Source organism: Urocampus carinirostris, chromosome 11 (assembly GCF_059441175.1).
Source record: "Urocampus carinirostris isolate Australia breed hairy pipefish chromosome 11, RoL_Ucar_1.0, whole genome shotgun sequence".
NCBI classification, from domain to species: Eukaryota; Metazoa; Chordata; class Actinopteri; order Syngnathiformes; family Syngnathidae; genus Urocampus; species Urocampus carinirostris.
Window position 1 is genome coordinate 29,785,984 of NC_142359.1, and position 13,531 is coordinate 29,799,514.

General features: G+C 37.0%; 1 protein-coding gene across 1 annotated transcript in view; it reads right to left on the reverse strand.

Moving 5' to 3' along the window:
• Positions 1 to 2,722: 2,722 nt before the first annotated feature.
• The window catches only part of dock4b (dedicator of cytokinesis 4b), a 151,962-nt gene continuing 141,153 nt past the window's right edge, over positions 2,723 to 13,531 (reverse strand). The window contains exons 49-51 of the mRNA XM_088346703.1: positions 9,999 to 10,115; positions 8,723 to 8,784; positions 2,723 to 6,628 (exon numbers count right to left, since the gene is read on the reverse strand). Of these exons, the coding sequence (XP_088202829.1) occupies positions 6,191 to 6,628; positions 8,723 to 8,784; positions 9,999 to 10,115 (617 nt within the window). The 3' untranslated portion in view covers positions 2,723 to 6,190. The remainder of the gene's footprint in view (positions 6,629 to 8,722; positions 8,785 to 9,998; positions 10,116 to 13,531) is intronic.

The window sequence follows — 13,531 nt, forward strand, 5'->3', positions numbered from 1 at the left end:
AAGAAATCACAAACTACACAACAAAATACATGGTAAAATACACAACTGGGAGAAGGGGGGGTATTTAAGGGTGGAAATCCCCCCAATAATCTGCAAGGAGACAAGAAAGCAAGGCTCTGCGCGTGCTGAAGTCAGATAAGACGTTTTCTTTTCTTCCCCGGGGAGATTTGTAGAAGGAGACAAATACCTTCGGGTTTCTCTGCGAATGTGTGTTCTCCAAAATTCACCCCGGGCGGCACGTCTGATAATTCCGTATCATTACTCGTGAATGCTCTATACGGAGGCTGTTTAGTGCTTGGATAATGGAGCTGCAGAAGTCTCACGCCAAATATAATGAATGTGGTGAGGAAAGTGCTGGATGTGGGCACAATCACCGAAGCACCGGCAGTCTCGTAATATGTACCATACCTTGTAGCTGTGTTTCTCTCTTTTAATATTTCAAAATGGTGTGCACGGGTGTGGCGAATCATCGGGTTTAAAATTTCTGACTATCTTCTAATCCTTCTTACTTTCCCTGTTGGATGATGTTATACTAAAAAGAGGTGCTTCCTATATTTAGTCATGAATATAGATTTTTTTTTTGTATATTTAGTTGAAAGTACGTATATAAGATCATTTATTCAGGCTCATTATACAACTTTGTCATTATTTCAGTTGTGCTTTATCTTGTGGTCAGAAGTGGCCTCTAACGATATCATATGAAACCTGCTGGACATAGTTAGGACAAAATGTTGGGCAGTGGAAATTTACATCTTCACTGTAGCTTAGGTTTCGTTTTCATCATGAACAGTGTATAGTATTCAAAGTTTGGTCCGAATTCTGTTTTGCAATGTCAGAAAATGATCAAACAATGTCAAAACATGTGAAGTAAATACCTGTACTGTGTTTTAAGTCAATCACAAAGATATGCGATACTGCTGGAATGCGGGTTTGGGAAGGGCTTCATTTGCGCTTCCAAGGTTGCCGTCACCACTCCACCACAGGGGGTCCGCCACTCCCAGGAGACCGTAACCGAGAGCTAGTACACGTCTCACCTTGTAAGGGCAGTCTGAATTTGGCCAGCCAGAAAGCGAGAGGGCATATCCTAACAAGAAGAACTGGACCAAAATTGTGGGCGGTCCTGACCAAGTCTCAGCTCAACAAGCAACCAGAGAATCTTGCCATGTCAGCAGCCAAGCTTGATCAAACTAACGGCCAAACCAGTGGGACAAAGCCAGCAACCTTAGAGAAGCCTCAAGCCAACAGCAGTCAACCTCTCCTTCAACACACTGCATCCTGTGGTCCTCGTCCCAACCGGCTCTCGAGCCTTCCAGGATTCCTCATCGCTTTACAGCCGAAAAGCGATTGACCTGCAGCATGTCAACCCCTGCATTTACCAGCTGGCAGAGACGGGAGGCAGCGTTGTGGCCGTCATAGACTTTCTGGACTGGTTTGCAGGCTGGGGGCGTCGTTGATGTCATGCACTTTCCGGACATTTTCAACATCTTACCTTATGTTTACTAGTATGTGTACAGTAATGCTAATTGTAATTCACCCTGGTAAATCCTGGAAGGGGGATTACCACATGTGAGGTCCTTTCTCAAGGTTTCTCTTTTCTCCTCACACTGAGGTTTTTGAGTTTTCCTTGCCCGCATGCTGGTTTAAGATCAGGTAATTGTGTAATTTTGTAACTGTAATCCTGTGCAGTCCTTTGAGACATTTTTGTGATTAAGGGCTATATAAATAAATTTGACTTGACTTGACTTGACTACTGGGCCGTCATCTTCATCGAAGCCAAACTTCACAGAACATCCCGTTGTTGCTAGGTATAGGTATTGGTGTGAATAATAGGGGGAATTCTACCAAAATACAATAACGTTATAATCAAGCCAACATTCTTGTCCATCCAAATGGTGCCAGTTTATGTTCTCAACTTCTAGTTTTGTTTTGTTTTATTTTCTTCTTATTGTTTTGTGTTCTATTCAAGCTTTTTCAGTAAATGATTAGTAAAAGAAAAGTTCATAAATCCAAGAGTGTGTTTGTCTTGATTAAAGTACATTGAACTATCAAAATGGTAAAAAGAATTCACCTAAAGTGTGTGTATCCAGCCTTCAGAATAACTAAACAAGGTGTTTTATTTGTTTTCTTGACATAAAGATATATATGTCGTGTATATATATATATATATATATATATATATATATATATATATATATATCATCATCTCATTAGCTGCAGCGCTTATCCTCAGTAGGGTCGCGGGGTGTATATAATGAATTAAAATTTTAAGTTATCTTTTAGGGCAGGAAAGTAGGTAGCAGCCAATTTTAATTTTGAACTCATCTGTATTAACATACTTCAAGGTCAGACAGTCTCATGTTTATTCTATGACTTTGACCAAAAACACAATTTTTTATGTATGTACAGTATGTATCTGTGTGTGTTTGCATGTATACTTATGTATACTGTGTACACATTTTCATTTCCATTTAATATTTTCAATACGTTATAAGATATGACCTTAAGATATCAGCATGCTGAATTTATTTGATAAGGGGTATTTTTTTAATTAAATATTTTATACCATAAGTTAATTGGGTAAAATATTAAGATTCATTTTAAGACCAAGGTATTTACCTTTCTTTTAATTAGGAATATGCTTGCTGCTCTGTCCACTTTTTCTTAGTAGCCGCTAGTCAACTGACATTTAATTACAATTAATTTAATAACACAACAGGCAACATTTACAGCGGGTAGTTTATTGAACTTGTAAATGTGTTGGGCACCATTAAAACGTGACCTCTTCTTTTTGTTCTCTTTTATTTTTTAACACTCACAAAACCCATAAAAGTTTGCACATTTATAATCATCATTTGCTGTTCCAACATTACATTCAAAGCTGTAAATTGTTATAACTACATTTTGTTAAAAACACAGTATTTACATAAATTGCCATCCACGTTTTTTTTTTGTTTTTGTTTTTTTAAACATTTGGCGTACTATACATTAATCTCATCACATAATTTACAGGTTCTCCAGAGTTGATTCATGGTAAAAATATCAAAACAAATCACAATAACTGAAACAACCACCCAAAAAATAAAAATAAACATACCAACACCAAAGCTAATCCCTTTTCCCCCAACATGACCGATTCTCCCAGAATGCACTACAAGAATTTTGATTGAGGAATGTTTGACAGTGTGTTTTGTTGTATGAACATCACTTACGAACTAAGCCTTTTATTCTTGATTTCTGCTTCAATTATTCTGCTCGATGGATAATACATAATTGTACAGTAGACCCCCGGAATACGGCATCCCCGCCTTATGATTACATTTTATGGTGTGGAATAAGATGGGTTTTTTTCAGTCCCTCTTTACAGAATTTTGACCAAGACAAGACATTTACAACAAATTATTTTGCTATAGGTCAATATATTATAAAATCCTGGCCTGCTATTGGTTTGCATCACTGCATTAGGGAGACGCTGATATATTATTGGGTACTTCCCACAACGACTATCTGTTTTGTCATTCAGTTTAGAATCGCGTGTGCTTTGTAAATACGTTGCAAGTGTAGGATACAGTACTGTATTTATTAGTGTATTCATTAGCTGTAGATCCTAAAACGTGATAACCGTGGAAATGAAGCTTGCAATTATCAAGAAATGTGAAAAAGGCAAGTACTGCCCTTGCCAAGTTGCATTGCTGTAATGAATTGATCATTGGGATTAATATTAAAAACAAGGAGGTGATCATAGCAGGAGAATCTTCTAAGGGCATACAAATCCACGTAAATGTAAGATTCAATTTTAACCCGCCCTCTCCTCCGCTCCCTCTGCATCCACCTGCTACTCCACCCGACCAGCTTGAGTCACACATTTCCTTATAATGGTTTTCAATTATTACACATAAATGCTACTTACCATATAACATTTAGTTACCAGAGGTTTGGAGCTAATCATCACAGGTTTTTATTCCCGGCTATATGGCTATTTCACTTTGCGATCCGCACCTCAGAACAGATTAATTTCATATCTTGGGGGTCTACTGTACTTGTTTATAACACCATCAAATATTTGTGCTTCAAGTTATCAATGATCTTCAAAAATCACCTTTCAGACTCTGTGCTGACATAAACATTTTCTCGCTTTCTTGGCACTATTCAAAATATAAAAGCGTTCCATTGTGCATTATACTTTGGCACAATACCTGCACTCCTTGAAGGTCATGCAATCTGTCAAGGACAAGCCCTGGCTCCGAATCATGCATAAAATGACAATACAGTGATACCTTGGTACTCGTACTCGAACAAATAAGTGTTGAACTGAAAAATATGAGTCATTTTTGCTCAAATGTTGAAACAAAAAAATCAGAACACATTTGAAACGCGATGAGCGGCCATCTTAGCCTGGTCGGGTAGCATCAGTTTAAGAGAGAAATCGAAGAGAAAGGTGTTGAGAATTTGTAATTTAGTGCCTTTTATTGCCCATAATAATTGGTACCAAGAAATTTAGAGAAAAAAAAAAATGTTGCTGAATGCTTTAATCCCTTACTACTTCGCGCTTCGTACTGCACAGCCTTATTACATTGCTGGTTGAAAGATGATACATTATCACAGATCGCATGTTACTGCCAGCAGAGGATTTTTTGTTGGACCTAGCGGCTGTGAACTGACCTCATTTAACTGTGATCCATTATCCCCGATGGCATATTGCTGCAAGCGGGGACCTTACAGAGCCCACTTTCCTCAAGAGGCATACCGTACTGGCCCGCATAAAAAATGAAATGCACATTGGTGGCTGCGATCCATTATCCCTAGTCGACTATTTTTAAGATTAGGAGCAGAGAGAAAACCTGTGTCATGCTTGGCGGCTTTTTTTCTCTTCCTTCGGCCTAAAATGATTTCATCCCCTTGCAGCCATGATCCATTATCTCTGTTCGACTTCCAGTGGGGGCCGGCATAAGACATGTTAAAAATGGGGGATATCATTTCTATATTCATTTATGGTTATTTTGTTTTATTTATTATTTGTGTGTATTAGAAAACATAAGAACTTCTAAAAATAAATACCACTGCTGCGAACGGGAAAATATGTTTAGCGTACTTGAACAATTAAGTGTTAAAACACAGATTCTGAATGGAATACTGAGGTATCACTGTTTTTGTTGGTCCCAATTTTTGTTTCATTGAAAAGTGCAAAGCTGATTGGGATTAAAAAAAAATAGTCTACGGATGTTAGTCTTTAATTCCCAATGACGAGGAATGTGATCATTGCATTTATTTTTATTTTTTTTGCACTGTGTGGAGGAAAGTTATCAATATCTGGTTTCATCATTATTCTTTTAAACAAATGAATGTTGTTGAAAGAGTAAAAAAGTTGCTGGTTCTTAAACATTAAAGATGCTAAAAATGCCCTGTTAAGGAAATGGCCCTTTTGTCGTACCCTTGCTCACTTGAGTATGCTATCGCTCTTTTGTTAAAGGGACACTGTGTAATACTTAACAACTCGATTTTGCTGTATTGTGTAGTGAAACCAAAAACGAGTGCTAAAAAGCACGAGTTAGAATACAAACTACAGGAATTCAAAGTGACCAAACTGGACCATTTACCTTCACATCTTTTTACCCAGTTATTAATTTTGGGATTTCTGAGGTACCCTTAGAAACAAGATGAGGAACAATAATGTCAGCTCCCTTTAGGTGAGCCTCATGTTATGTAAAATAAAAAAACAAATTTTGACTAAGGGTATTTAAAAACGCATTTTTGTGTGATAGTTTATTATTTATTATTGTTTAGCTTTTCTTAATAGAATACGCTTTTTACCACTAGGAGGCGCTAAATAATACACAATGTCCTTTTAAGGACACTGGTCAAAGTGCATGCTCTTTTTGAGCACCGTTTGAGCCATACAGTGTACAAATGTACAATTGTTACAATAGGAAAAAACGTGCAAGATTCAGGGTTCTCGATGCTTTGTTAAGGCAAACAATCCTAATCCGGTATATACACACTTGCAAAATGAGGAACGCTATAAAAACGGTTGTTTGAAGTGTAAACACAGGTAGTCAAGCTATATAAAAACTAGAAAAAAAAAACGTCCTTTTATTGGAGTTGGGGGTTAGGGGTTCCAAGTTGAGTGCCCGGTAGAAAAGTGCAAATAATGCCAGTGTGTTCCTTTCTTCCTTTTCACCACGATTCTGCCTTTCTATAGTTGGGACACCTTTCGGGGCAGAGGTCTTGGTCTAGGAAGGCGGGGATCCGACGTCCCGTCCAGCTTCATGCTGCCTGTGCGCAGCTGGTGGGGTTTGGGCGGCAGAGCCGGGGGGTCGGCCTGCGGGGGGATGGACAGGCTGTGGGGTAGCGGCACAGGCCTGCCCCTCGGGTTGTTCCTCTCGTAGACGCTGTAAGGCGGGGGCGTCTTGTTCTCCCTTCGGACAGGTTCGTCAGGGCCAGCGTTGGGCGTGGTGGCAGTGGGTGGCGGTGCTTCGCAGGGTGCCAGCTCCGTGCCCGACGCTTCCGAAACGCTGCAGCGGCTGAGGGACGAGATGCCACTGCTGTAGCTCCCTGACAGCACGGGCGAGTTGGACACCAGGCTGGTGGAGTGGCATTCGGTCGGGGACGGGGTAAAGGGCGGCATGGTGGCCTGGCAGGGGAGGGGACAAACGTACTTGGTTACTTTCTAATATGGATTGGTATACAGTACAACAGTAGTGAGCCTGCAAGGCCTTCTCAGCTGGCCTAAAACATATCTGAATCATTTGATGTAATAAGATTTTGTTTTCAAAGCTTTCTAAAATTTCAAAACTTTCTGTCAGCTTCCTTGCATTGATTCTCCCAAGGTTGCGCTTCTTCCAGATGTGTGTTTTCATATTTAAACATTTAATCAATCTCATTCCAGCCAGCAGTTGTTGCTATGTTCAGAAATCAATTCAATAGCCTTCACAAAAAATCCTGAAGTGTGCCATAACCTCAGTCTTTGAGAAAGCTGTTTGTTTAGTCGATCAGATTCCGAGGTGGGGTGTGAGCGCTTGCTATCGGGCCACTTTCAGCCTAGAGATAAGATATTAAGCATTAGTCCAAGCCTGACCCGATCCACACTTTGGCAGGGGCCTAAAATGTCAGTCATGACGTTTGGGACGGGTCGAGCTCTGCTCTCACTGATTTTTGTTCTTATCCACCCGCATTGTTCATCTCTGTCTCTGTTTTTACAGTCTTGTTTAACTCACATTTTGTTATAAAAGACAGACTGTATGTGTTGTGCATCCGCGATGCAGGTCTTATTTATTTTGAATGGTAATGCACATATATTACACATAGGTAGTGTTTACTTCATACTATTTTGTCTTATTTTTTTCAGGGGTACTGGGGGTTGGAAGGCATTAGTTACACATTGTCATAGGTTTCTATACTTTGCAATCACCTCCTTAGAATAATACTTTAATACATAATCATAGTTTAATATACTTAATACTTTAATACTTTATAATACTGTACTATTTTTGAACTGTATTTATTTGTTATGGGTCTCAAAGCTTGCAGTGATGCTAAAGGGAGAAGCAAAATCACTTATTTAGTTTCATCCACCGTCACCGATATGTCCTACTTTGTCATATACTTGTTGCTGCACTCGACCAGCTCAAGTCACGTCAACAAAGGTAAATAAAATCGTATTTTTTGTTTACACAGATATTTATTTATCATTCAAAGGTGGAAAACGCAGCTCATTTATCGAGTACTGAGATTTTCTTCGTTTTACATATTTTTGGGGCTTTTCTGCTTTCTAATGTGTTGCAAGTCCAGGAGCACCGCTACTAAAAGTAAGACAAAAGGCTCTTTGAACTCAGTAGAGCATTGTTAACAAATACTTAATAGAGAAAGAAAGTCTACTTTTAACTTTTTATAGACACCCCAAACAAAGCGCCTTACCTCACTGCACACTATTCTGTAATTGAAACAGGTTTTTTTTGGATGCCTTGGACGCCAAATGCATTACACATTACATATGGTAACTATCACCATCAATACTTCCATCACTGTTGTTATACTACCAGATTTATTGAGTTTTCCCCATATATTACCTTTATAATTCTAGCAATCACTTAATATCATTCAGTGACCAATAATGACAAGAATAACAATGACAGTTATAATAATAATCATTATTATTATAATGATATAAATATTAATAATAATTTTTGAAAAATTAATAATGATATTAATAACAATAACTATAAGTGTTTACTTACATCTACCTTTTGCTATATCATTCAGACACCATTTTCTTCCTCTCTGTACTTTGCCAATATTGTTTTTTTTTGTATCTGGTGAATTATTGGACATTGTTTGAGCTCATCCTGTAATTTGTTCCAAAGGTTAACTCCACATACAGACACACACATACTTTTCCTGGTTGTTCTCACTGGTTGGATTTTAAAGTTACTATATCCCCTGAATTTATAGCTTCCTTCTTTTTGTGTGAATAATTCTTGTATGTTCTTTGGCAGTATATCTTTGTTCACTTGGAATAGTAGTTGGGAAGTGGAAAAATCCACTAGATTAAAAATAGAATATTAGTATGATCACAGTATCCTGCCTTGTGTATAATCATTTTTGCACGTTTATGGAGGACAATGTTGTAAATCTTTGTTTTTATCTTAAGAATATTTCAAGGATATTTCATCCGAAAAACACGGGGGCTTCAACAGATAAAGTGCCGGAAACTTTTTAAAGAACCAACCTTTTGCGGCGACCTGGACGTGAGAATTGGAGACTGCGACCTCATGTTTTTTGCTGAAGAGCCTGCGTAGGGAGAAGCGGCAGAAAAGGAGTCAAACAGAGGGCACATTCAAATCTTTTGCGCCGTGACGCAGCGTGACTCATCGCAAAACAATTTTCCGGCGAGAATGAAGCCGATGGCCGCCGATGGCGTGCCGGTCCTCGGGGCGACCTTAAACGCTGTTTGGATGCGCAACAGCTGTTGTCGCCTTTTGCAGCAAGGCCAGAGCGGGTAGGAAGAGGTGACACAAGCATCTGTGGCAATTACACTGCCAGGCCAAATAAGTAAATAAGGGTTCAAAAGCATGTGTATCAAAAGGACTGGTGACATAAATAAAATGGCAAATAGAGCTTGGTCAGGATATTGAAAACAAAAAATCATACTATTTTATACTTTTTAGTACATTTCTCACTTTTCAGTACTTTTTGTATATCTTCATATTTTTTCATATTACTTGGTACTTTTTCAAACATTTCAGTTCTTTTTTATACGTTTTAGTACTTTTCATTGTTTTAATACTTCTGGAACTTTCTTACATTTGTTTTTTGTACTGTACGGCATTATAAGGCACAAACCCCAAAATAGTCTCTTGTCACATATTTTTAATATATAAGGCGCATGAAATGAAGACTACAGTAAGAGCTTCCATGCATACCGGTATGTAATAATGTGTGCCACTGACAGTATTCACCAAAAATGTATTCTACGGAAATCGAACCAGCAAACACACAACCACTATACCACCAGTGGTACAATTGACAAAAACGCATTAGGGCTTATCACATTATTTTCACTGTGCCACAACACTGATTTGCATAGTGCATTCTGATAGGTCTCTATTATTTCACCAGTGCGTCAATAATCTCTTGGGTTAGTATGTATGCATATGTAAAAGAGCTTGTATCGTATTGGGTTGAAATATTTTCTGTTTTCTCCATTCTCTTACATTCATTGGTGAACTGGGGAAACTGGTTAACATATCAGAATACACTTTGCAAATCAGTCTTCCAGGCACAGTGAGTAAAAATAGTGTGATCGTAAGATAAGGTCTAATGGCATAGTGCTTGCTGACTGTGCAACTGGCAGTCTAGCGAGTTCAATATCCAATGCATGTACAGACGCTGCAGACCTTTTTGATACTACTTTATACTTTTTTCACTTCTATATGAATGTAATGTGGCAGTCAGCTTAGTCGGGATATTGGGAGAACAATGTGAAGTGCAATGGAATGGAATACCTGTGTAGGGAGGCCGGGGAGGAATGGGAGGGACTAGCAGCTTGCCAACAGGGTCAGAGAAGGAAGCCACGCCCTCTTTGACGCTGTCCAGGCTCCAGCTACTGGGCGTGGCTCGCACTTTTCACAGCACAAACATCACAATCACCAAGGCAACCACAACAACAACATGGCATGCACAAACATGCAATCTGATGCAAACAATATCATGCAAAGGAGATGTTGGTAAGATGGTATTCTTTTAAAGGGGCAGTGTGTATTATTTGACCACAAGATGTAACTATATTGCAGAGCAACCAAAATCGATTACTACAAAGCACATGGAAGAATATAAACTAGGGAGACTCAAAGGTAACAAACCACATTTTTCGGCTTTTGGGGCTACCCGTAGCAGCTAGATGGCTGACAATTAGTTCAGCTCCCTCTTAAAGAGACTCGTGTTTTGTAAAATGAATGCAAAATACTCGATCTATGAGTATTCTGTCATAAATTTTTGCTTATTATTTAAATTAATTTAATTTTTTTTTAAATGAAAAATTAAGTATATTTTACAGCTAGGTAGTGCTAAATAATACACAATGTCCCTTCAACAGTTGTAATTTGTATTGAATATTTCCATTGTGACAATAGTGTGAGTAAATACCCAAAATATTAATAGAATTTGAGAAACGTATCATATATTCATGAATGTATTACTATTATTATAGTAAGAATAAAAAACATTATTCTAACTATTGAAGTAAAGTAGGATAAAAACAAAAAGAATAGCAAAATCTGATGTTTTTAATGTTTTTTTTTATTACTCTGAGAAAAATAGTTTCATTTTGAGAACATTATATCCATAGTTGCATTAATTTCATTTAATTTCATTTCATAAAAAATAATTATTTGACATTAAAATTTAAAGCTAAAGTAAATTTAAAGGTAGAAAATAACACAGGCACATGTATTGTAGTATAACGTCTTTATATATATATATATATATATATATATATATATATATATATATATATGTGTGTGTGTACTGTATATATGTGTGTATATTTATATATATATATTATTTATATTATTATGTGACATTATTCTGTTGTTGACTCATTGTTTTTGTCCTGTTTTTATTTTTATGTTCGAAATAAAAGTTTTCATTCATTCATTCATATATATATATATATATATATATATATATATATATATATATATATATATATATATATATATATATATATATATATATACATATATATATACATAATACGAGATATAGGCATAATATTTAGGCATAATAGTGTATAATTGAAAACACAACACTCAAAAAAAATCTAAATTAAAAATGTTATGTCAAACAGTAAGCACAAAGATAGAAGCAACAAAGAAATCCAGATTTAGTGATATGATATTTGAATATTAAAAATGAATTACAAACTTTCATTTCTAAATATGAAGAATGTAAACGATGAAATAACATGAGAAAAGTTTGAAAAACTATAAAAGGACAATGGAATGCACACAGATAAAACAAAAATAAGTCATAATGAAATCAGATCATTTAGTGGACTAACAGTATCCATCTAAAAGGAAGTGATAGTAAAATAACGTTTTAAGGTATAATTGAAATAATGAAAAATATAACCCGGATTGTAGCTAAACCGTAATCCACAAAACATAATAAAAACCATATGAAATTATTTTAAAATGTCAGTGATTGAATATCTAAAACACATTGTTCTGATAACAAACAATAATCATACAATCATTTCTGTGCACTCCGTCACGAAAGGGTATATATTTGTCTTTCGCAGTTCGAAGGCGTCGTTTCACGCCGTCGACGTGATCGAGCGCCTTTTCTCTTACTGCAAATTGCATCGGAGCGTACCCCAACGTGTCGACTTTCAACATATTGCGAATATCGCTTCCTCATTTGCGGGATGGAGGCGAGGAAAAAGTGCCTGCCTCGCCTCCAGACGACGCTTCCGCTGCCTTCGCTAATTAGTTCACGCGGTGCTCCTGTTTTGTTCGTTAAGGCGCTGATGAAAGGAGCTTGTTTTTTGCAATGTATGCGTTTTTTTCATTGTTGTTGTAAAGAAGTGCATGTTTCTAACAAACCTAAATTTGCTTTAATGTATATGTAAAAACACTTGTATCTGTATAGTCATTATGAGCGGCACACAGCTCATCGGTTAGTTTCGTGAGCCTCAATCTGGCATTTCCTAAAAAGGCCCCAAGCTGGAAGACCACTAATAACACCCCATAACGCACAAGTTAAAAAAGGCTTTGTATGGGTCAGTGTCCAATTGTAGGACGTATAATTGGTCAATGTCAAAACAGAAATGTGGACCTGCAAACTCTAAATTAAACGTTTGAAACAGTTTGATAACCTAAGTATAAAATGTATTGATAAAGTGGTTTGAAAATACTCAAAACTTGAATACTTGAAACTTGAATACTCGAAAATGCAAAGGACTTCTACAATGATAATATAGTTATTACAAAAAGTCCGGACAGTCGCTCGGTGGGAAAGTCCTTATTTCACATTAATTTATTTTGATATGTATGTATTTATTTGTACATGTAAATCTAATGAAACTATTTTATTGCATGGAATAATTTATATTTTTATGTAACTTTATTTAAATCATTTGTTTACTTTTGAAGTAACCATCTAGTTATGTATTCCTGAAAATACATAAACAATTTGAATACAGACACAAAAATATGCAAAATGAAAAGTCCTTTAGCAACAAGGCAAACCAGTACTATCTGTTTCATGTGGGGGAGCAAACCCCCTCCACAAAAAAATCAAGGTAATTCGTCAGGCTCGGGCTAGGTCAGGCTTTAATACCCGTGAACTTGGGTCAGGTTGGGCCTGATCTTACTTCTGCTCCACAGTACCAGCTCTAGTCACGTACCAGATGTAAGTAAAACATTTCCTTTTACCTGTATATTTATAAAGATATTTAAACATAACATTACATATAAGTAATACTTATCACATACCATTTTGTTATTTTATCTGGTGTAATGGAGTTCAAAAGGCATCAGCTAAATATCAACCTAGGTATCTATCCCTCAGGCCAATATTACTGTGCCATTGCCATACCTGTCAACCTGTACGTTTTTGCCGTACAAAGTACGTTTATTATGCATTTTAAGACGTTTACGACGTACAAGAAAATCTGTACGAAAAAACACAAATTTGTCAATTATGGGTACCATCCGGTATACACCGACTATGACGAAACGGCAAATCAATCAGGTCAAAAGAGTTTGCCGCGGTAGCCTCTATCTCTGTATCGTTTTTTTTCCGTTGCAAATGAAGCGAGCGGTTTGATGCTACTATGCGCATGCATCTGCCGCCTCGGATTTCATGAGGTAGTTATGTAGTGAAAGGAAGTCCGTCTCTTTTTAGAGAACGGGCTTTTTCGGCTCAACTCATTAAAGAGAGCCGTCTCTCAAACAACTCACTTGCTTTGATGCATTATATTACTAATCATTATTGTTGTATAAAGAACTTAAGAAGAAAACAAAGATTAAAAAAG